The sequence below is a fragment of the Camelus bactrianus genome, chromosome 2, assembly GCF_048773025.1.
Source record: "Camelus bactrianus isolate YW-2024 breed Bactrian camel chromosome 2, ASM4877302v1, whole genome shotgun sequence".
NCBI lineage: Eukaryota > Metazoa > Chordata > Mammalia > Artiodactyla > Camelidae > Camelus > Camelus bactrianus.
In genome coordinates, this window is record NC_133540.1 from 83,939,687 (window position 1) to 83,965,566 (window position 25,880).

At 37.6% G+C, this 25,880-nt stretch overlaps 1 protein-coding gene across 7 annotated transcripts in view; it reads left to right on the forward strand.

Annotated features, from left to right (window-relative positions):
• Nucleotides 1–25,880, forward strand: part of SLC4A4 (solute carrier family 4 member 4) — a 314,923-nt gene that overhangs the window by 255,252 nt on the left and 33,791 nt on the right. For all 7 annotated transcript variants that reach the window (XM_074344725.1, XM_074344736.1, XM_045506140.2 and 4 more), the window contains 3 exons: nt 6,363–6,554; nt 19,924–20,037; nt 21,228–21,389. In XM_074344725.1, coding sequence (XP_074200826.1) covers nt 6,363–6,554; nt 19,924–20,037; nt 21,228–21,389 — 468 coding nt within the window. The remainder of the gene's footprint in view (nt 1–6,362; nt 6,555–19,923; nt 20,038–21,227; nt 21,390–25,880) is intronic.

Here is a 25,880-nt window from a genome sequence, read left to right on the forward strand (position 1 = left end):
TCTTACACCTGTTTATGCAGACACTCTGCTTTGGCCCACCTGGTGCACTCACTGTGAGTTCTTCCATTTGGTGAGTATTCGATAAGTTGTAGACTTAAAGGACTTACTGGGTAAGTGACTGAAGCATTGTATGTCTCTAAATCAGCGTCTTTGCTCATGGTGTGTCTCTGTCTAATGCTTTACTTCTTTGTTTCTGCCAATACAGGAAGAAATATACATCCGAAATTTGTCACTTTCATTCCCTTTTCCATTGGCTTTTGTTGCTCTCGGCCATTCCTTCCTAGTTGTTGTCCTGCCACTTTTCTCCCTACTGCCTTTTGAGTATGAGAGTTCTACAAAGACAAGTCTTTCTTGCAAGGTGTAGTTTAATTTTTGTCTTCTTTGTGCTCCATGAAATTAGTAAGTCCCTCTTCTGATCTACTCACCTCTTTCTTTAACTGCCTTGTATAATTAGCTAATATTTAAGTGGTCATATTTTATTTCTCTAATAAACCTTTTCAAAATTGTTCTTCTTTATTGCTCCCTTAAAGCTTATCTTAGTTTATCCATATAATTGGGGCCCAATGCATTTTCTGTTTTGTTTTGGCCACATTTCTCTACTTTCTGTTTTGTTACTCAAAAAAAGCCTATATCTAATTGAAATAGTGTCACCAGAGTTAGAAAAAAAATAGAGTCATGGTTGCACTTGAATTTCAGATAAATAATGAATAATTTTTTTTAGTGTAAGTATGTCCCACATATTGCATAGGGCATACTTATACTGAAAATGTTATTCATTGTTTATCTGAAATTCAGATGTAACTGGGAATCCTGTATTTTGCCTGATCACTCTAAAGTGAAAGTTTATTTTGCTTTCATTTTGTCCTCCAATTGAAAGGATAGATAAATTGATAGGTATCTTCCTTAAATATGTCAAATATTTGGATCTTGATGAATGATTTCATTCATTCGGTTAACTGTGGCTTATTTTGGTGCCTGCTGTATCCTAAATTGGACTCTGCCCGTGTCTTGGTCAGCTCTTCATTCTTATTTTTGGTGAACACACAGTCCCTTGGGTCTGCAGATGCTATGCGTTTGTCATTTCTGGCTTCTACCCATCTCTGGTCTGAACAGGCCAAGTCCTAGTCACACTCTCCCCCCATCTCTCTCTCCAGCTTAATCTTTCATCTTCCTTTCTCCACCCTTCTTATTCCCAGCACCCTCTTTATCCTTCCATACCCATAACTGGGTTCTTTCTCATCCATCACAAGCATCTCAGAAGTCTTCACCAGCCCTGAAGAACTTGCCTGGGTCATGTAATGCTTACATGCTCTAGCCTGTCCTTTGGCCACTGTATTTCTTGAAAAAAAAAAATTGTCTGGAATTGCCATTTCAATTTTTCACTCTCCCACATTTCTCAGCTAATTTCTCTTATTTGAATCCTCGCTCAAGAAATTACCAAAGCATTCTAGTTACCAAAAATAATAAAAATATATCAATGGATTTTGTTCAGTCTTCATTCCTCATTATCATTTCTGCAACGTTTGACCCTCTCAGCTCTCCCCCATTTTCCCTTCTTTTCATTTTCAATATACTCTTTGTACTTTTCCTTTTACCCATCATTCTCTTGTGATGTCTCTACTTCCATTGTGGGTACCTGAGATGTTTCACACTCTTTTCTCCTAGCACATTTTCCTTTTGTAGTTTTATTAAATCTTACTACTTCAGTGATCAGTTCTTTGAAGCTAACTCCTTAGTCGATGTCTCCAAACTTGTCATCTTTTCCAGCTGCAGGTCACCAGTCCCACTGGACATCTCTCTGAGCATTTCCAGCTTATCACACTGATGGTCTCACTGAGGGAAGCTACAGTGTACTTTTAATAGGAAGTTAGAAGCAGCATGAGAAATAGAGGTCACGTGCTGTGAGAGTTCTGACAGGCAGAGAGGACCTCTGAGATTATATTCCTATCTGTCTTGTTCTTTAGATTCTGATTTAACCACTTAAACCCTGTGTATAGAATTTTGCATAGGAAATAAAGATCAAAGCTATGGAGAAATGAGAATCTCCTCTAAGGAGTAAAGGACAGAGCAATGAGATAAAAGTCTCCTGCCCTAAGCCCAGAGGAGACAGTGATCACTTGAAAGAGGCTTGTAGCCATGGTTGTGGGTGAGATGTGATACATTTTAATATAAAGTCTTCACCATAATGTAACTTGTGAGAAAGAGAGGAATTAACAATGATTTCAGGGTTTTCTGTTCTTAGAATGTAGGAGGATGAAGTTGCTATTAACAGAGATGGGCAAGACCCTAAGGGTCGCAGGCTTCAGGAGGAAGATTAGGAGTTAGTTTTGAACATGTGAAGTTTAAAATGCCTCTGAGCATGTAAGTAGGATGTAGAATAGTTTACTAAAAAGTAATAACAAAATGACTAATCTTTCTTTGAATTGGAGAACATTTGCTGAGGAGTTAACAAAGCACTGTTAATCCTAAAAGCATGAAGTTGTTTTCAGAGTGAATGAGAGTTGGAGTGTGGCTGAAATACACAGAGAATGTCATATTAGGAGAACAGAATTATCTCAGTTATAACAGCACTAGAGCAGCACTTCTGAAGCTGCAATGCATCACTGGCTCCTTTGAGGTTCTAATGAAATCTGTGGTGGCTCTTCCCAGAGAAATGTACACGCACACAGTATTTTACATATTTAAGGGGACTCGGGGATTTCTTTCTTTTTCATGTCACTTGGCATCTCTGTTGGGTATGTCTGGCACAGAGTTGCCCTCTTTCAGGAGCCAGTGTCACTTGGTTGTACATTTTCCACCATGACTTACTGAACCGTAATCAGACTGGTTTGCATGCGAAGAATGCTAGTCACTTTAGAGCATTTTTTAAAGTTATGATCACAGGATCTTCCTGGTACTCTAAGTGACAGGTCCTCTTTGTAGCTGCACAGGAAAGTGAAGTTACTTTTTTCTGTCTTTCACCTGAATAGTGATAGAGTTGAGATTGAAACCCATGAAGATATTTTCCCAGTCTGCTGCTTTAATACATTTTCAATCTCTCCTTCAAAATAAATGAACTTAGGAGGAATCACTTACGTCTTTTTGCTTATTCTATGACTTACTACAGTCTGAAAATTACAAATGATCAAAACTAAAATTACTTAAAATCAATCAGTTAGTATCAAAAACACTGTTCATGAAATAATTAAGTGTAAAAGGCTGCCAAACAAAAATGTGTAATGTACTATTCTGCTGAAATCATGAAGATTTCATTTAAAAGAATAATGTAAAATAACATAGGAGCCCTGGACAAGAAATTAAACCTTTTTCTGTAAAGGAACAGATAGTAGATATGTTAGGATTTGTGGGCCAGTCTCTGTTGAAATCCCTCAGTGCTACAGTTGTAGCAGAAAGCGGCTGTGAACAATATGTAAATCAATGAGCATGACTGTGTTTCAATAAAACTTTTATTTACAGAAACAGGGGAGGAGGGTGGCAGAATTTCATCTGTGAGATGTAGTTTGCTGATTCTGGGATTAAACTATTCATGGTAATTTTAGATAACTTTTAATAAGAGATGGGTAGACAGAGAGAGAGGTAGGTGGATAACTTTAAATGAAACGGCATTGTTTTTAAAGCAACATTCCTCTCAGACTGAGCTGGGAATCCAGAGAGGTGAGTCAGGGGCTGCCTTGAGGTAGGTAGATGTGTTGAGAGACAGACTTAAATGCCTCCTCACTGGTGTAAAGGCAGAATAGCTCAGTTTTAATTATTGGGGCTCTGCATAAATTTTACATGAAAAAGGTGTTTGCTGATGATAAAAATTTGGAAACCATTAGATTTTGCAAGTGGCAACTGGTATCAGCGCAGTTTCTCTTGTTTTTAATGTACCCCTTACCTGGGCAAGGCAAAATTGACCTCTGAAGCAAAAAATATAATTTTTATGCAAAAGTATCTGTTTCACAAATATATTGAGATATGTTGTAATAAAAATTACATAAATCGGTATCTGTGATGATTAAATTATCAGCTAATTATTGAACACTCTACTTTGCATGTTTCCTTGTGTACACCATTAACAGATGAATCATGCTCGGTCTTAATGCTTAGTTCTTGATACAGGTTTTGCCTGAAGTTTTATGGAGTTCACATTCATTGATAGCAGCTTATATGGAATAATAACACTGAGAAATGGAAAAAATATAGATGCTTTTCCAGTGATATTTAAGTAGAATTCCTTACTAGCTAGAGTTTAAGTTTTATGGGAATGGGAAACTGTATATTAAGACATAGATACTTATGCATACATGCTGCCTGAAGTTTTTATACTGAAGCTCTTAGTGAAAGATGGTGTTTGGAGGCTAACTTTTCTGTTCAGTGACACAGAGAATCATTTGAGGTATACAAACTAGTGATGTTGGCATTTTAAGTTGATCATAAACAAGGGAACATGTCTATCACTTCATGCACATCTATGTAGTTTATACCTCAGCCTGAATCTCAGTCAGCAAATCAATAAAACTGCCTGATGGGATTGTTTCCACGCTGCTCACCACTTTGGGAAGCTCCAGCTACGAACGATTCTGCTGACATTAAAGTGCTGAAATAAAAGTGAAATTATGGTAAATTTTTGCTGATTTTAAAACAAAAGAAATCTGTTACCTCTTATGACCTCTAATCCTGAAATATACTGTGCTAAAAACACTCATATGCAGAAATCTGAAAAACAAAATGAGAAGTGATTAATCACCTCTCAGAAGTAGAGTTTGATTAAAGAGTAATTGTGCAATTCAGCTGTTTACACGTTGAAACTAATATTTCAGGGAAATGTCTAGAGTTGTTTTTCCCCCTGACTTAAGTAAGAACTTTACCTTTGAGCTCTATAAAAATATGAATTCCTTCTGGCCAGAGAGTCTTCTTGCATGTGCATGATCATCTTTTATGACTAGATTACTTATATCATGAGAATTCGTGACTAGTAAGGGATACTGGTGATGCATTTGGTATGAGGTAGAACTCTTGCCCCAAAGGACAGGAAAAATTTATCTTTATTTATTGTCAAATTACTCTTCTGTTAGCACATGACATAGCCATTAACCCTGGACCTAGGAGGAAGTCCAACATCATGGCACTGGCAGATTCGATGTTTTGTGAAGCTCTCTTTCCTGGCTCATTGCCAGTCTTCTCATTGTGTCCTCAAATGGCGGACAGGGAGCTCTCTGGGATCTTTTTCACAAGGGCACTAATCCCATTCATGAAGGCTCCACCCTCATGATCTAATCTCCTTCCAAAGGCCCTTCTTCCAAATACCATCACATAGGGAATTAGGTTTCAGCATATGAATTTTCATGGAGCCCAATTATTCAGATAGTAGCACCCCATTAGCATTGGTCAGCAACAGGTTGCAAGGGGGCATATCCTTCCAGGTGAGGCAGCTCTGATGCAGCAAAAGGCAGCTGTCTAGAGAAGGAGGCAGCTGTAAGCTGATAGCAGCTACAACTCAGAGCAGCTGGAGGTTGGTTGCACTGGCCTTATCTACTGTGCTAGCCCAGTGATTCTCTTGCATGTTAGAACAGCAGATAGAAACAGGAGTGAGCTGTTATCAAAATGTACAGCACTGACAACATGACAACAAATCATGAGGTAGAAGAAAATTTGAAAATTGAAATGAATTTGAGGCCAAGTAACACGGGAACAGAGATCCCATCCCCAACTCCACAGCCCATCACAGCACATTCCAGTAGTGGGTGCTCGTGGTGCTGACCTGGAGTCAATGAGAAAAAAGCTGTATTTTATTAAGGTATGTAACTGAAAAAGCAGAAATCTCCAACATTTTTATAGTTTAATTCCTTAAGTCACCACTCTGTAGATATTCAGGAAAGAAATAGCTCATTTGTGAAAGTGCTGGGTAAATTAATTGACCAGATACAACCTTTGGAGCATTAACTATAGGACCATTAGCTTGGAGCACAAGAAGCCAGGCACCACAAAAGTAAGTACTTTTTGAACAACAAAGTTGCTTCACAGAGTCTCGTGTTTTGAGACTTAATTATTGTGTCTCGGTTTACTCTCAGAAAGGTTCACAGGAAAGAAGGACTTTGTGGTTTGTTGCTGTTGAACAGATGGGGGATTGTAGGGTTGGAGCACGAACTCGGTAGCGGATTGCATCACTCTCATTATCTTTTCAATAATTGCTAGCCTCCTGCCCCCCCCCCTTACCTGTTATTCCGTTAACACCTCCTCAGGTTTCACCCTCCAGTGGTTAATCCTCAGACTGTTTTACAGAGACTTTGAGCATAATTCCCTATCAGCCCATCAAGTATCAAAAGCTGTTTTGATGTGTCAGCATCATCTAGAAAAGCTGTCATGTTTTTCTTCTGCAGTACCATAACACTACCTTTGACTGGGCACTTTTGTCGAAGAAGGAGTGTTTGAAATATGGAGGAAAGCTCGTGGGGAACAACTGTGATTTTGTTCCTGATATCACACTCATGTCTTTCATCCTCTTCTTGGGCACCTACACCTCTTCTATGGCTCTGAAAAAATTCAAAACTAGTCGCTATTTTCCAACCATGGTAAGTACCTGAGCTTTAAGTCGTTTTCATTGAATTTCCACAATATCAAGAATAATACAGTATTACAAAATGAAAAAGGCACTTGTAGTTCTACCTTCCCAATATAATTTTGCGTGTTTAAAAAATTGCTTTCTAGTCTTTGTCTGTGTGCATACATATTTTTAACATAATTGTAGTCCAGCTTTGAAAACCCTTCCAAGCACTTTGCTCACATAATTCTAGCCTAAATCCTGACTGTCATGATTCCAACTGGACTGAAAGGAAAAAGTTAGGTATATTCTGTATAAAAATGCACAAGTTAATAAAGAGACCTTTTTTATTTTTATTTTTTTATATCAGACATGGTTTTATTTTCAAAGAATAAACATATTTTCTAATATAATCACATTGACAGAAATATTAGTCAGGATGAAATGAAGCCAATTAAGTATTTATTTATAAAGAGACCTTTTGTAATCATTTCCCAGTGTGGTGTTGTTTTGAATCATCATGTTGTGGACCTTAAACTTACATATATTTTATATCAATATCTGTATAAAGCTAAAAAACTACGGAGTTAAAAAAAAAGAAAGAGACCTTTTAAATCCATAGTGTGTTTAAGTAAGCAAAAACTCTTTTCATATTAATCAGGAATTTTGATACAGAGTTCTTTGATCATCAGCTTTACTTACATGTGAGTAATTTAGTAGTTGAATTATGAGCTCTGGGAGTAAACTTAAACTGTGTTGTTACACAAGTATTGGTATAAGATATGATTGTTGTCTGAGCCAACCTTCCCTTCCCATAATGATGAATGTCGTAGTATGGAAACACAGATAATGGAGCTGGGTTGTGCAGACATCCTGTCTCCCATTAATATGCCTGGGGGAGCTTAAAATCAAAACTGTGGTTCCTTGAGAGACTATGAGATAAGACCAGCATTTAGTTAATGGCATTTTGGTTTTTTACCTGCAGAATGAAACTGAGATAATCCTTTGCTTTACAGTTCAATTCTCACTGTTTTAGGATGTCAGTCATTCTTAGTAATCCCGCGTATACCTGATTTTTATCAGTGAACTGCTCCATCCAGCTGGCATCTCATGAAATCTCTCCTCTTGTGTTTTGTGTAGAAGGAGTGCGGGGACTTTGGAAGACAGGAGTTGCAATTGATGAAGTTCCTCCTTTTAATTCCTGGGAAATGAAACTGAAAACTAACATATTCACTTTCAGCTAGGAAATCTTTTGACTCTCTGATATTTCTTATAAAATGGAAAATAAAGGGGAGGGTTGATGATGGTCTTAGTCTGTTTGGGCAGCTGTAACAATATCAGAGACTGGGGGCCTATAAACACCAGAAATTTATTTCTGATAGTTGTAGAGGCTGCAAGTCCAAGGTTGGGGGCCAGCGTGGTCAGGTGAGGACCTTCTTCTTGGTTTATGGCAGCATCTTTTCACTGCGTCCTCAGATGGTAGAAGGGCTAGGGAGCCCTTTATAGGAACACTAATGCCGTTCACAAAGGCTCCATCCTCATACTCTGCCTAAGGCCCCACCTCCTTAATATCATCTTCTTTGTGGGTTAGAATTTCCTCAGAGAGATTTTAGTGGGACACGGTATTCAGACCACAGCAATAATGAAATGTCCTGAACTAGCTGGCCCAAAGAACGGAAAGTTTCCTTGCAGTGAGGTGGAGAGAGAAGTGTCCAACTTTGCCTTCAGTGGACATCACAGACTGGTGGTCCACAGGCAGAATTCAGCCCCCAGCCATTCTTTGTTTAGCCCAGTTTGTAAACACACACACACACACACACACACACGCACGCACACTTGAGGGCTTAAGGGGAACCTGCTCTTTGCAAGTAGGTAGTTATTGTCATCACAACTTTCTGTGGTCTAAGACTTGGCTGCTTCACACATTCAGATTGAGGGCTTGTCCCTGAAAACATTTGAGTTTGTGACACCAGTTCACATACCAGGAAATGTGCTCACTCAGTCCACCTCTTCAATGGTGTAAATTATTTCTAGAAAAGATTCCTGGCTAGTCTTCGAGGATGGTTTCATCTTCTTTATTGAGATGTTTCCTTTTTAATTACTAATTCATTGGGCATTTTTTCCTCTTTTTTTTTTTTTTTTGGCTTACACTTTGGGAATCATCATTCTTTTTATCTCTTCCACTTACCAAAGTCTGATATTACTTTGGCATAGTAGGTAGAAAAGTGGAAAATTTGGGAAGCACTCGTAAGTTAGCAAAAAAAAGTTAATTTTGCCCTTAAGATGAATAGAGATTATTTAAACTGTTTATGTAGACACCACCTTTTTTTTTCCCAGCAGTAAGTCCCAAATTGATAATAGCTCTTCAGGCTTAAAGAAATTGCCCCTTTGTAAGAGCCCAAGCAGGTAGTTTCTCAGACATGGCTAAATGTTGAGAAATGTTGGAAAATGTTGAATATATGAAAACAGAATAATGAGCACAGTGGTGAGAGTGGACATCCTTGTCTTGTTCCAAATTTTAGTGGGAAGGCTTTCAACTTTTCACCATTGACTATTATGCTGGCTGTAGGTTTGTCATAAATAGCTTTTATTATGTTGAGATATGTTCCCTCTATACCCAGTTTAGTTAGAATTTTTATCATAAATGGGTGTTGAATTTTATCAAGTGCTTTTTCTGCATCTATTGAGATGATCATGTGATTTTTGTCCTTTCTCTTGTTGATGTGGTATATCACATTGATTGACTTGCATATGTTGAACCATCCTTGTGTCCCTGGGATGAACCCAACTTGATCATGGTGTATGGTTTTTTTTATGTGTTGTTGGATTCTGTTTGCTAATATTTTGTTGATCATTTTTGCATCTATGTTCATCAATAATATTGGCCTATAGTTTTCTTTTTTGGTAGTGTCTTTATCTGGCTTTGGTATCAGGGTGATGGGGGCTTCATAGAATGAGTTGGGGAGTATCCCCTCCTCTTCAGTCTTTTGAAAGAGTTTGAGAAGGATCAGTATGAGCTCTTCTTTGTATGTTTGATAGAGTTCCCCAGTGAAGCCATCTGGTCCCAGACTTTTCTTTTCAGGGAGGTTTTTTTTATTGCTGATTCTATTTTACTTCTAGTGATTGGTCTGTTCAAGTGATCTGTTTCTTCTTGATTGTTTTGATGGACTGTATGTTTCTAGAAACTTGTCCATTTCTTCTGAGTTGTCCAATTTATTTTGCCATATAGTTGTTCACAGTATCCTCTTATGATTTTTTGTATTTCTGTGGTGTTGGTTGTAATTTCTCCATTTTCATTTCTTATTTTGTTTATTTGTGTCCTCTCCCTTTTCTTCTTGGTGAGCCTGGCCAGAGGTTTGTCAATTTTGTTTACTTTTTCAAAAAATCAGCTCTTGGTTTGATTGATTTTTCTGTTGTTTTTTAATCTCTATTCTATTTATTTCCTCCCTGATCTTTATTATTTCTTTCCTTCTGCTGACTGTGGGTTTTGTTTGTTCTCTTTTTCTAATTCTTTTAGGTGGTAGGTTAGGTTGTTTATTTGAGATTGTTCTTGTTTTTTGAGGAAGGCCTGTATCGCTATGAACTTCCCTCTTAGGACTGCTTTTGCTGCAACCCATGGATTTTGTGTGATTGTGTTTTCATTGTCATTTGTCTCAAAGTATTTTTTAATTTCTTCTTTGATTTCATCGTTGACCCATTGGTTTTTTAGTAGCATGTTGTTTAGTCTCCATGCAGTTGTTTTTTTCTGATTTGTTTTTCTGTGGTTGATTTCTAGTTTCATGCCCTTGTGGTCAGAAAAGATGCTTCAGATAGTTTCTATCTTCTTAAATTTGTTGAAGCTTCTGGTGTGCCTGAGTATGTGGTCTGTCCTAAAAAATGTTCCATGAGCACTTGAAAAGAATGTATATTCTGTTCTTTGGGGATGTAATGTCCTAAAAATATCAACAAGTCCAGTCGTTCTGTTATGTCATTTAGTATCTCTGTTACCTTATTGATTTTCTGTATGGAACACCTGTCCAGTGATGTTAGTGGGGTGTTAAAGTCTCCTACGATTATTGTATTCCCATCAGTTTCTCCCTTTATGCCTGTCAGTATTTGTTTTATATATTTAGGTGCTCCTATATTGGGTGCATATATGTTAATGGGTACAATATCCTCATTCCTCATCTTGTATTGGTACGTCCATATTCTTTTAAGCACTAGTATTCTATAATTTTAAAAAGAGTTTTCTGATTCCATCTTATAAATTAAATAAATTATTTGTATTCAACGTGTTCTTATATTAATGATCAGGACTTACAGATTTCCCAAGATTTGTATTATCTTTTTGCCAGGTCTGGTTTTGCAGTGGCTGCCAACCTCTGTCTGTGAGTGATCCATGATTGCTGTATAGCAAATTCAAAATGTAGGGTTTTCTTTTCACATTTGAGCATATGCATCTCCCTGTATTGCTTATCTCACCTGATAACACTGCCTCTCCTCACAGCCACGCAGGATCAAAATCTTAAAATCACATTTGGTGTATCAGAGTCCCAGAGCAGGAAGTAAATTATACACTCAAATTAGAATCATCTGAGGGGTTGAATAAAAGCATTAGTTACAAAGGTGAGGTTAGATTTAGAGAAACCACAAGGGAGAGTGCCGTGTCCTGTGAGAGTAAGAGTGGGGTTGTTACTCCCTGACTCAAAAGATGTGGAGAGGGAGGGGTTGCTGGAACCTGGGAGAAGAGAGAATGGAAGATAGAGCTTTTGTCCGAGGCACCGTGACCTTGGATTGAGGGGTTTAGCCAGCCTGAGGCAGCCTCAAAGGAATATAGCTTTGGGAATCGATACTTTGATATCTTCCCCCTGATGGTGTGCACAGGTTGCTGCAGGCTGAACCCTGCTGGAATCTGGAGAGCAAGGGAGCCTACTGTAGACCTCACTGACCAGCCTCCGAAGGGAAAGAGCCTGGTGGAAAAGAGCAGAAAGTGGATCTGGTGTGACAGAAGATACTATCGATCATATTTACCTCTCCAAGTTTTTCTTTATCAAATTAAACTCGTCACAGCTCCCTTGATTATCCTATTATAATCACTCTCCTTTACACTTACTCTTCTCTTCCCCTATTTCAGTCTCTCATTATCTTTGCCTAGACCAGTGTCACTTATTCATGCTTTCCCTCCCTCATAAAGCCACTAGCAGTCCATCAGTATTAACATTAAAGATGAAATGTTTTGCCTTTGCTAGCCTGTCCATCAGGAACTTGATTTATCTCTCAGGAACTTACAGAGAGCCCTAATGCTCAGTGGCACGTGGGTGGGGTAACAGTACCCCACTGGCTGCCTCCTTTGTGCTCCCTGTTCCTTTTCGAGGGGTGCATGAGTCTGTTAACCGATACAGTTACAGTTCTGTTACAACAGCCTCAAATCTTTCGCCAGTGTTTTGGCATCAAAACTTCCTGAAGGAGCATCACAGCGTAATCTGTGATCTTCTGCAGCAGATAGCTCGAGGCATTAACAGGACATGTTCTTCCAAAGCCCCATACCAACAAGTGATGGTTCTCTTGGAGCAAAGATGACGAGACTACAGTGTGTGGTGGCAAAACGAAAGCAGTCAGCTTAAAGATAGAGCAGGACTGTGAGTGTAGAACTTAAAGCTGTAGAGCCTCTGAATTAGGCAAAATTATCTATACCTTAATATTGTCAAATGCAGTATGGCCTGCTGATGTATGTAACTGACATGAGAATGTCTTTCTGAAAGAACTACTTGATTTCCTCTTTTTACCCCTCTTAGAATAAGTAGCAGGTCTAACCCTGGCATGGATTGATGTGGTGGTAAGATTCTTCAATATGCCTGTTGGTTGTTATTGTCATTTAATGAACAAAATCAGTAAGTTTCAGGTCACATTAATAGCTTTGACAACTTCTACATTTTATTTAGATGACATTTGAGCAGAATGTTCTTTGACATCCTTCTTTAAAAAAAAAAAAACTCCAATATTCTATATCCTATAGTTAATTAGTATATTCATTCAGTATTGAAAAAAAATTATTGTAACTCTAATGTCTGCTTGATACAATATTAGATGGTACGGATACAAAGCAAGTAATTCATGGGCATGGAACATAGTAGGAACCTAATGTATATTTGTTGAACCAGTTAGATTTTTGAGTTTTTAAATCAGGTGATTCATTTTGATCCTTCTGGACCATTCATGCTTACTCTTTACTATGGGCTCACACTTTGGTGGTTTTTGAGGAGCTGGCTTTATGGATGAGAAGAAAGTGCAGGGCTTCAGGAATTTCCATGAAAACAAAATGAGCATTTTAGTTAGGTGACACATTCAATTTTTATCCACATAAAACACAATCTAAGATTCCACAACTAGCTGTATTTTTGGAACCACAATTCTTAGTTGACATTTTGCCCTGTGACAATTCTATTAATGTTGGATGTTGTTAATGTTGGAAGAGTTGTATAAACAACTCTTTACAAGAATCAGGTGACATCCCTATTCTGTTTTTTTTTTCTCTCAGAACCTTTCTTGGTGAATGGTAAAAACCGTCAAACTGAAACGAATAATGCATCCAAACACAAGTAAGACGTAACGGGCCTGTATTCTCTGCCCCAGTCTAGTGTTAGTAATGCTGGATGACGTTTGGCTGGTTCTTGCAGAAACATTAGACCACATCATGCCACTGAAACTCACTCAGAAAGTGACTTTACTGTCAGTGAAGGGGAATCAGATTTTCAAATTCTTGTGTTGTTTTGTACCAGGAAAGAAATTTTTAAAGTCAAATTTGTTATTAATCCAAAACTGATTTTCGTATTTTTTTTTCTTAAGAATGACAGAGGGATATTTGGTTATAAACACAAATCAGTCTGTTAAAACATTTAACAAAGATTACAAATACTTCAGTTCTTATGGACATATGACAAGAAATACAATCAATTGGAATTGAGCCTGAAAAAGATTTAGGGAGTGTTGATTGGCCAAAGTATTTTGTGAGAGCTTTTAATGGTGGCACAGAGGCAGTCTGGACAGAAGTCATTTTGACCATGATGCCTTGTTGGCCTTCAGTGCTATCAGCTTTCTTGTCCATAATGGAAGTGTCACCAGCATTGAAATCCATCTAGTAACACAAAATGGCCTACTACTCTATTTCCAGATTGTCTAATTTATACATATGACTTACTATTCTTCTAAATCTTTAAATTTTTGTACCTTAATATAAATTATAAAACCGCCTTCCATTTAAAAGCCTAGAACCCTTTATTATAATGGTTTGGGGGTGGGGGTTATATCCAACAAGATCCTGTTAGAGGGTCAAGAAATTTTGATAATTGGGTCTTCATGATTGAATTTAGGACTTTGGATACCGTCTGTTCCAACGTTGTCTCTTCATTTCTGACACGTGGTCAGCTGTGGGCTGCTTGCATGCTTCCCAGAACGGGAATGTCACATCTCTGAAGGCCTTCCTGATAGAGGCACAAGCCTGCCTTTCCACAACCTCTGTCCTCAGGGGCTGCCCATCCCTCTGAAACTACGCAGAATATGTTTAGTCTTTCTTTTGTATGACAGACCGCACAGTTTTGAAGGCCGTTTGTCCCTCCAACTTCTTAAGGCCTCCCATCCTTTTCTATGTGATGTGTTTTCTGGACTTCTCTTCCTCTGGTCATCCTTCTCTGAGTCAGCTCCAGATTTTCCATTTCAATTTAGAATATAGTGACCAGACTGAGACATAATCTTCCTGTGTGGTTTGCTCATTTGCTTCTGGTACTCAGTCACTGGAGTCTTTGTTCCACTGCTCAGTTTGAGGCAGAAGATGCTGAAGTCTCCTCAACATCCCTGCTGAGCTGCTTCCTGAGGCTTACTCCCCTCTGTCCCCTGCTTGGGAAAACAGCTTGCTTTTCTGGTGACTTCTACTAGCCGATGCTAAGCTCCTCCCAGATAAATTTCCCATTCCCACTCCCTTCGTTGTTCCCTGGATATCTCTGACTCTGGAACTCATGGCTTCAAAATCCTAGAGTCTTTTCATTGAATTCTAATTATAGTAGGTTTTATTGATTCAGAGTACAGTGCATGATGATTGCTGTACTGATATGAATGCTTATTTCCTTTTATAGTGCTGTGTAGTATTGGCTGTTGGGAGGGTCACATTTTTAAAATTTCATGGTATTTTGTGCCTTTTCATGACTGCCAAAAAGCACGTTTGTCCAGAATACTTTTTTGTCCATCTAGAATAAATGCATTTTTACACTGTTGTTTAGCATTTTCTAAGCACAGCGATCATGAGAGGAATTGACATCTTGAATGAATATTTATTGAGTACCCACAGGGTGCCTGCTGCTGGGCTGGTCTCTGTAACAGCTCCATCCATTGAGAACCGCTCTGCAGGCTCACAGCCTTCCCCTCAGTTAATTTAAAAGCAGCTGCTGTCCTCGCAAAGTGAAAACCAAATGTCCTCCGGGGCTTCCTGGGAACCAAATTCATATTTTTCCCCCTGTAAATTAACTAGCTTCTCACTGTTGGTGTCTCAATGATTATGACTCTCTTAATAATTAATACAGTATCATCCTTCATGAAGAGGATGTGTATAATAGATTTATTTGGTTGTTTTTACCCAAGAACAAGAGAACAGTGTATGGTAAATTGAATTTCCCTTCCCATCCACTTAATTTCTCCTTTGCCTTGGTAGTTTAGATATTTAAGCTGGTTGCTTCTTATTTAGATTAATTGAGATATCTTGTAATTAATTCTGCAGAGGACAGAAATATTTTCTCCTCTTCATTTTTATAACTAAAAGATGGTAAATGAAAATAAAAAAGCTCAAAACCATTGTGATATAATGGTTATCTTATATTGAATCTTAGTTGAAATACACTTTTCTGTTCCCCCTTTGTGAATGGAGGTAGGAATTATCACGCTGTAGCACGTGTGTGTGCCATTAAAAAAAAAACAAATTAAAAAATATAAGTCCTTAATGTATATGAGTTACCTTAATTTGTGTTTCACTTAGATTGTATAGTTTATATTCCTAGGATGTTGAAGTTGGAGCCTGGAGAGACTTAGTGTTTGATTGGATGGACCTGTAAGTTATGATGTTTGAGCTAAATTTGAGGCATCTGAATACACAAGAGTGGGTGTGAAATCTTGTGGGAACAGTTTTCTCATGAAAACTGTGGTACTTCTGCTTTGAATCATTACCGGTAATAGCTGGTAGGAAATTAGGAACGATGGGTTTCTAATTTGATTTCTCTATTTATATATTGACACAAAAAGGGTACTATTTTGGAGTTTTTGAAAGAGATCAAGTTTGAAAAAGATGGAATGCAAAATAAACTAAAAAAAAATGAAGTTCGTGTCTGTTTCTTTTTCTAAATGTTTGGAAATGTGATAAGGGCACTTCTTGTGATTCTTATCTCCTTAAAGTCAGATTCTAAGCTCCTGTACCCAGATCTTAGAGTGTATCTAGTAAGCTGTATGTTCTCAGTTGACATTTTTAGGGCACTTTCTAGTTCTCCTGTTGGTTTTGCGTCTTTCAGATTAAAGTTTAATTTTAGTATAGGGTAGGAACTGAATAGCCTGCTCAAATAACACCCCTACCTGTCTTCACTAATTAGAGGATTTAGAGTTGAATACAAAAGTGGCCTGGGAAAAAAATCAATTTCCTTGACTGTGAAGTTTAAACCAGATCCAATATCTTAGAAATGAATGTCTTAGAATAAATACTCCCCAGGAGTGATTCTGCTGAGCCTGAACTGTATTGTCCAATTTAAGGGGAAGGAAGGGGAAATAGAAGTGAGTATATTACACAGAACATGTCACCCTGGCTGTGGTTTTTAATGAGGTTAAGCAATATTATTAGTAGAGTAGCTTTTTTTTCCCCATACACTTTAAGAAACGTAATCCTGAATTATTAGCATTTGTCTTTTTAGCTACTTTGTTACTTACAGTGTGATAAATAGTGCCACACTTGACAAGAGTGACATTGCTGAGGGGTTCTTTCAAAGAAAACTGATCCTTAAACTAAAGTAGATAACTGTTTGTTTATACTAGTAATTAGTTTCCCATGGCTGTTCTGTCATATTTGTGCAAACATGGTGGCTTAACACAGGGCATTTATTGTCTTGAGATCTGGAGGTCGGAAGTCTGAAATGAGTCTCAGTATGGGTCTCAGTGGACTAAAATCAAGGTGTTGGCAGGGTTGCGTTCTTTCTGAAGGCTTTGGGGAGAGGACGTGTTGCCTTAGCTTTTCCAGCTTCTGGAGGCTGTCCACATTCCTTGGTTCTTGACCCCTTTCCTCCATCTTCAAAGCTAGCAATGGCCAGGCAAGCCTTTCTCATGCTGCATCATGCTGACACTGACTCTCCTGCCACCCTCTTTCATTTACAAGGATTCTTGTGATTACATTGGACCCACTGGAATAGTCCTGGACAGTTTCCCCAGTCTTGAGGTCATCTGATTAGTAACCTTAGTTCTACCTGCACCTCTAGTTCTCCCTGGCCTTGTAACATTACATATTCACAGGTTATAGGGATTCAACGTCTTTAGGGGAGCTTGGTCTGCCTTCCACATTATCTGACCTAGATTTTCACATGAGTGTTCTTGGCAGCGTCCTGAAGGGGGCGAGTGTAGGAGCAGGAAGAAGAGATAGGAAGCAGGAACCACATGAGATAAAGCTGTGGTTTAGACAAGGGTGGTAATAGCAGTGGAGGTGATGGGAAGAGACAGGGTGCTGGCTATGCTTTGAAGGTAATTTGCTGACCTGTTAGATGGAGGATGTGAGAGAAAGGGAAGAGTTGCGTGAATGGTCCAAAGTTTTTGGCCTAAGCAATAGGAAAAAATAAGCTGCCATTAATTAAGATGGGGAAAACTACTAAAAGAGGAAGTTTAGGGGTTCAGTGCTCAGTTTAGGGAAAGCTGAGAATGCCTCCTCTCCTAACTAAAGAAGCAGCAGCCTTTTCCCAGTGCTTGTAGAGATGCCAGTCAGGCAGATCTTTCCCATGGCAGGGCCAGAGATGCAGGCTCTGTGGGAACTTCTGCCAAGAAATGCAGATTGGTTTCATTTGCTACCCTCCACTTCCCTTCTCCTGTTTATTGGGGGGGGGGGGAGAAGGAGGAGCACTGCCTTTTTAATAACTGTTACCCTCTTTTGGAACAACTTGTAGGATATCTGAGTTGTCAAGTTGGATTTGCTGAGTAAGGAGTGGAAGAGTGATAAAGAAGAGAGAACTTCTTTTTTGCCTTTCCAGTGACCTCTAGTCTTTCAGTGATTCATGACCTGCTGGACCAGAGATGACTGTAACATCTTGATCTAGTCCTGACCTTGCTTCACATGACCATCTCTTTCCAGACCATCCTGAACTGCCTGTGTCAAAACTTAGCTGCACGAAACTTAAGAAACGGGTGTTTCCTCCAGTATTCAGCCCCTGGGAGGCATCCTTTTTCTGCAGGGATTCCAGATACTTCCAACCAAAATGAGCTCTGAGTGGCAGTTTCATATTATTACTGGGCTTTTATTTCTTGTTTCTTGGAATTCAAGATTCCTTTTGAGGACCTCCTAGCACTAGATTAGTTATTCCAGTGGTTTCTGCAGCCAAAGAGGCTTTGTGGAATTTGAAATAACATGAGTTAACATATATGATGTTGCAGATAATATGTTAAACACTTTCAAACTTATTTAATTTTTATAACAAACTGATGAAGGTGTAGGGATTATTTTGGCTACCTTTTGCAGTTGGAGTAACTGAAGCTAAGAAAGGATGAGTGTTTACAGACAGGAAATAATGGTGCTGGAATTCTAACTCAGCTAATCCAACTATAGAAACTGTGCTTCTAACTGCTGTACTGTATTTTCTCCCCAAATTGATCCCTGCCATCTCTTTGTGCTTGAAATTACTGATTCATGTAAGTTGGTCCTAAAAGTCCCAAAGCTGGCTTTCTGATCCTCTGTGTGTACTTCTCCAGAAAGCTAAGCCAGCCCTCCAGAAGGGAAAGAAGCTCCTGACCAAATGGGCCATCTTTGATTCTGTTGCTAGTTAGTCCCCAAGGCTCTGGATGCCTGGTAATGGTCGAGAATTGAGCACTGCTGCGCCTTTCATACCCACATCACTAAGTAATTCCATTCTCCACTTCAGTTTCTGTTGAATGCCTGACTGCAGGAGTGTTGCTGCTCTTTCAAAAGACCATTTGTCTTGAGAACAGTGGAGCCACTCAGCCCATCACTGATCCCTCTTCCTCTAGCTGCTGCACGGGAAGACTGAACACTCAACCTGAGATAACGTGACAACTGCTGAACCAACCCTGGTTTTATCTGGGAGCAGACTTCCTTGTGTATGACTTGGCTGTGAGCTTCTTGAAGACATGAATTGTGTCTGGTTCACTGTGGCATCCCAGCACTAAGCCAAGTGCTCGGTATATTCATTTGGCCCTTCCTTTTCACAGATGCAGAACCCATGAGTTCAGGGGGCTGAATGTGTTAAGTAAATTCTTGTTGAATGATCGGATTGTGCACTACCCTGTGTACATACCTTATGGGGAAACTCAGCTGTCTGTGTGGTAGTAATGCTCTTAGGCCATTGTCAGTGCCACTAGACACCGTGGAGGAGCACCAAGTAACTAAAAGGCCCCTGCTTCCCTACTGACTCAGAAATGGCCATTCTGTCCCCGCTCCGTGGGAAGGGTTTGGGTTTAATGCCCATCCCGTACAGCCTAGCCCTTGTCATGACCAGAGGTAGGTACTTAGGAGGTTTCAAGGCTGTCAGCTAGTGGCGACCACACTTAAGTGGTGGAAAAAGAAATTCTCCACATGCAGGAGATTTTAAGCACTAGCCTTGAGTGAAAAATGTTTTCTTTGGCAAAGTTCGTGAAGTCATCGTATTTCTGCCCTTCGTGCGTTTTTGTTTCTCTGAGGCCTTGTGTCCGTTCAATGGACTGGACCCCCTTCTCAACTAGGCCGTCAGAATTTTCAGGTTACCTTGTGGAATTCATCTTGCTCTGTGCTCACAATGCTGACTCCCCAAAACTAAACAGAATAGTATGTTTTTGTGTAGATTTTTACAATATGCCTTGAGATTTTATCCTTATCCAGGACTCCTTTGTGCTTCATACAGGAAGAGTGTACAGTATTTCAAGGATGTGTTATCTTTGATTCTTCACCACTGCCTACACACACATGCACACATACACTTTCTCTGACCTGTTCTGTACAAGTAGATTATTTCTGGCCAAGTGAAAAAGTGATGCAAAGACAATTTAAAAAATAATTTCTCTGCAGTGTGACACCTCGTTTAATTTGTTGATGAAGCTGTTACCATAAACTGTTAGCAAATACAGAATTCTTCATTCACTTCAAAGAGAAGCAAATATATGTACCCAGTGCTAAACAATCTCTGGTTTCTTTGTTATTTTTCCAGGCAAGAAAACTGATCAGTGACTTTGCCATTATCTTGTCCATTCTCATCTTCTGTGTAATAGATGCCCTGGTAGGTGTGGATACTCCAAAGCTAATTGTGCCAAGTGAGTTCAAGGTAGGTGAACTTCTGTCTTTTGGTCATTCCTGGAACTCTTTGGTTTTCTTTCCTTTCCCCTGTTCTAGCTAGTTGTATCTCTCCCGAGTTTTGTACAATTATCCATGTCTTTATTTTTTAAATGGTCTCTTGCTATATGTGTATATCCATATTTTCTACTTCTTCTCTAAAATTAAATGCCTGACTAGGATCAAATACAAGTCTCAAACTGTATTGATTTTCATTTAAAAATAACTTGTAGTACCATTATAAACTCTGCTTTGTATTTTTAGAATAATGGAAAATATCCAAAGGTTTTCAAACAATTTATAATCTTAATCTATATAATAATTCTAGGATACAGTGAAACTAGTATTATTCTGATTTTATGGAGTTGAGATTAAAGTTTATAAAAATTAAGTAAGATATCCAAGTTTACATTACCAGTTTGGTGCCTCGTCCTGCTACGAGACTACCTGCTGTATACACACATGTAAATATATAAAGTGCATTTTCATTATTACAAAGAAGGTATAGGAAATATTTATTTTATAAACCTGTTGATCTTTGCAGGTCTAATGGGTAAAATTTACATCTCAGTCGTTCTTAAATATCCCTACCTAATTTTCCACTGTTAAAAGTCTTTCATTTATTTTCTAGAACACTCCTAACCCCTCTATCACTGATACTTGCCAAGGAAAATTAAACTGACTGCTGTTTTAGCTCAATAACTACCAAATGAGAAAGGGATGTCTATGTTATAGCAAACGAAATATATTTTGCATTTTCTCTGCCATGACATATTTATTAGCAAAGATAGGTTCTCTTTTATTCAATTATTAGTTAAAAATTCATGGTGGTTTTGTAATTCCTTGCCTGCCTCATTACTGAATATTACATTTGGGTTTTTCTTGTGGTTACCCCTTTAACTTCAATTACTTTCTTCCATCTTGAGTCCTTATCTTAGATCACCCTAAAGGGTAGAATGGCATTTACTTCTTTTCATCAGCCTGTATTCTTCATCTCCTTCATTTAAAACATTGCCTTAAAAATAACCTCTTTAAGGAAATTTTTGGTGAATAACTTTCTTTGTCCAACCTATCAGTAAAACTTTCTATTTTTTAATATGTTGGCTCTCCAAGTATAAAAGATTTTTCACCAAGTAGTGTGTATTAATATTGTTTTGAAAAACGTTTTCTCTCCTCTTCAAGCCAACAAGTCCAAATCGAGGATGGTTTGTTCCACCATTTGGAGGAAACCCCTGGTGGGTGTACCTTGCAGCTGCTATCCCTGCTTTGTTGGTCACCATTCTGATTTTCATGGACCAGCAAATCACAGCTGTGATTGTAAACAGGAAAGAACATAAACTCAAGGTAGGTAAATGTTCCTAACAATGATTATCATCGCCATCTACTTTCTTTGTAGCACTTGGAAATACTGATTCAAAGCCAACACAGTTTGGTTAGGAGTTCCATTATACCTAATGTTCTTTAAGACTTCCGTGTCGTAGATCACCCTGGGCGGACACATCTTTACAATATAATACTTTTGGAGAACCTCCTGTAAACCTGAAAAAGTCATTTCAAATCATACTTCCTTCGTGGTGATTTTAATATGGTAACTACACTGATTTTAATGTGGTAACTGTCCTTAACCCAACAACAAATGCTTTTTCTGAAATTGAGATAAAAATTTGGGTTTTCTTCTTTAACCTGTTGATTTGTTGAGCTGTATTAATAGATTTTTTTATTGTTGAACCAACCTTGCAACCTGGTAGAATATAATTTCTTTTTTATACATTGTTGGATTTTGTTTGCTAATATATATATTATAATATATAGTACAATAACACATACTGCTAATATATATATTGGACTTTTGCCTCTTAGTTTAAGAGTGACATTGCCCTGCAATTTTCCTTTCTTATAGTGTCCCTGTCTGATTGTGGTATTAGAAATATGCTCTCCTTGTGAAATGAGCTGGAGAGTATTTCTGCACATGTTCCACTCCCATTCTCTGGAGTAGAATATTCTCTTTATTATGTATAACATGTCAAATAGCTTTTCTTTAAATGATTAGATATGTTGTAAAACTATCTGGGCCAGGTGGTTCCTGTGTGGAACTTGTAAAATGGTGATCAGAATGTTTTAATGGTTATAAAAAAATTCAGAATTTCTGTTTTTCAGTTGTAGTGACATACTTTTTCTAGGTTTTTTCATTTCTGTTACATTTTAAAATTTGTTGACATGGTTATAATACTATCATTTATAATGAATGTAATCTGAATCTGTTGTTTTTCCCTTTAAATTCCTAAAATTATTGATTTGTGCTTCTTATTTTTCTTGATCAATCAAGCCTGTGGTTTGCTGTTTTATTATCTTTTATTTTAAGAGGCAATTTTTTTACTATATTGATTTTCTATACTGTGTCTTTGGTTTTTTGTTAGAATTTGCTTTGTTTTGAACCCAAGTACTTTTAAGTACTTCTACATTTATATTTAGTTTATCTTTTTAGTGAATTGGACTTTTTTTTGTGACTCTCTTTGTTCCTAGTCAAGCTTTTTACCTTAAAGTTTATTTTATTTTATATTAATAAAGCTGTGGTAACTTGTAGTTTTCATTTGCCTGGTATATAGTTTTTCATTCTGTTATTTTCAGTATACCTTGTGTCTTGTGTCTCTTTGTAAATAACACATGGTTGAACTTTTCTAAAAATCCATTTTTACAATCTTTGCTTTTAACCACGGTATTTAATGCATTTAAATTGATGGTGATGACTGATAGATCTGAATTAATTTTTACCACGTTTTTTGGCCTTCTATTTGTGTAACTTTCCCTGTGTTCTTTCTTTTTTTATTCTCTTTTATTGCCCTCTTTTAGGTTGATGCAGTTTTATTTTTCTTATTTTCTGTTTTCTTATTTTTTTCTGTTAGTTTGGAAGTTATGCACTTTATCTCTTAGTGATTATGTTGCATATTTTAATATGCATTTATGAATTTTAAAGTTTGTGAGTATTTTTATCCTTCTGAATAATCCTAAGGGCTAAAGAATGCTTTAAGTTTAGTATTCCTTCCCAGATCATATGCTGTTATTACCCAGGTTTTATTGCTGTCTGGATTTTAAAATCCAATTAATTAGATATGGTCATTATTTTTAGGATTACATACAAGTTTACATTTTCTTTTTTTTCTTTTCTTTTTCTTTTTCTTTTTTTTAAAATACATTTCAGACCTTCATTTTTGGACTATTTTCCTTTAGACTGAATTATTTCCCTTAAACAGTACTTATTTATTAGACTTCTGAAATTTCTTCCTGTGAGGGTCTTTGGGAGATAAACTCTCTCTTTTATATTTGCCTGAAAACATTTCTCTCACCCTCATTCTTGAAAGGTAATTTCTCTGGTTATATAATTTTAGGTTGAAAGCTATTTTTTGCCAGCACTTAGAAGCTATTACCATTATTTTTGACTTCCATAAAAGTGAACTCTCAGGATAATTCTCATTCTTTTGTAAGTGATCATCTCTCTCTCTCTCTCTTTTTTTTTTTTTTGAATGCTGTATCGTCTTCTTTTTTGTCTTTATTCTGGAGTTCTACTATAACTTGTGAAAGCATAAATTTCTTTATTTGACTTATTGGATTACTGGGCTTCCTGTATCTTCCTATCTTTCATCAATTATGGAATTTTTTAAGTCCTTGACTTTTTCAATTTCTAATACATCCTCCTAGAATTCCAAGTAAAATTTTATTGTACATCCTTATCTTGTGGTCTGTTTCTACTAGCCTGTTTTGTTTTGTTTTCTGTGGTTTATACATTTCCTATCTCTCAGTCTCCGTGTTGTATTTTGGGTAATATCTTCAGATCTCTTTTTCTACTACTGTTGGTTTTATTCTCATATCAAACCATTCCATTGAATTTTTCTTTTCCAGAGTTATCTTTTTTATATTTAGAAGTTCTGTTTTGTTCTTTTCCAGATCTTCCTGTTCAGTTTTGATAGTCTCTAACTTCTTTATTACACTTTCATATACTTTTTTTGTATATATATTTGCTGTCTTTGCAGGTTTGATTCTGAACTTTGTTTTTTTTTTTTTTTGGCTTACTCTTTCTCCAAGTGTCTTTCTTCCTCATGTATTTAGTGCTTTTGTTTTTTAATTGTGAGCTAATAATCTTCCTATGAAATGCTTCAAAACCTTATTTTATTTATTCTTATGAAATATTTTTGATTATGGAAAGTTTTAACACATATACAAGTAGACAGTAGAGTATAACTCCAGTATTTATCACCCAGCTCTAACAATTAATCACTCCAGTCCAATCTTGAATCATTTAAATCTCCATTATCTTATCCCCTTCCTATAATACTTTGAAGTCAGTGCATACAACATTCCATAGCATCCATAAATTTTGGAGTATGTATTTCTAAACATAAGATCTCTTTTGAAAAGCATGACCATAATACTGTTACCGGTCTAAAAGAAGTTAACAAAATTCCTTAATATCATCAAGTATCCAGTCAATATTCAAATTTATGAATATGCCGTGAATATAATAAACTTAAAAATATTTGTTTAAATCAGGATCCAAATACAGTTCAAACAGTATCTTAAATCTTTCATAAACTTTTAGTCTGTAGATTCTCCTCGCCATCAGTTTGTTTCTCCTTGTAATTTATCTGTTGAAGACTACCAGCTTGTTCTTCTGTTTATGTTTTACTGTATAACAGGCCACCTGACAACTTAGCAAATTCAGACAACAATTTATTATTATTGCTCCTGTTTCTTTGGGTTGACAGGGCTCAGATGGATACTTCTTGAGGTTTCTCCTACAGTTAGACAGTGGCTGGGACCAATGTCCTCTGAAGGGTTGACCAGGCTGATTGTCCAAGGACATCCAAGGCTTCTTCACTCACTCACTTGTCTCGTATCTTGATATTCTTTGCTGTGAGTGTCTGCCTGCCTACCTGTCACTCTCTCTCTCTCACCACATGGCATTTCATCCTCCAGGATCTTTCCATGTGGCTTAGGCTTCTTGCAGCATGACAGCTGGGTTATTTGTACTTGCTTTACAGCAGCTGACTGCCATGAATTAAGACATGAAAAATGCTAGACCACTTCATGGTTACACCTGCAACTGGCACAGCTTCTTTACTTTGCCAGAGTCAATTGTTGAAAACAGACACAAGGCCATCCTTCATTCAAGGAGGGGAGGAAGGACTCCACTGTTTGATGGAGGAATGACAGTTTCACATTGTAGAAAAATATTGGGACAGGAGATATTTTTCCAGCCATCTTTGGAAAGTAAAATCTGCCACATTTGTACTGAAAAATTTGCAGTAGTCTAGATCGTGTTGATTTCTTCCCTAGTTTTGATGTTTTATATCTATCTATATATTTTTTGAAGGCAAGACTAATTCATAGACGTCTAGGACCACTTCACACTACATTTTTGGCTTAAGGTTTTTCAGATTGCAGAGGTAATATGAATTCCAGCTCCAAACTCAGTTGTAGGTATATGGTTAGGCATGTCTTTGGAGATTCAATTTTTTTTTTAATGGCATTACATCTAGTGGCAAGACCAAGAGTGGCATGTATCCCCACTATCTTTCTCCATAGGGTGGATCTTTTTCCTAAGTGACCAACTGAGTCACATCCTCAGCATTTAGAGGATCCAATTTTTTTTCAGAAGGTGTCTCCCATCTGTACCCTTTATCCCATATCCCTAGGATTGGTCTTCTGCCTTTAGAATTCACATGGTCATTCTAATCCATGCCTTAGACCCCAAGGATACCATAGTCTTCCAGGCCCAGGCTCCAGGGTTTACTGATATTGTAGATTTACTCTTTCTTGTTGCCATTATTTTTTGCTTCC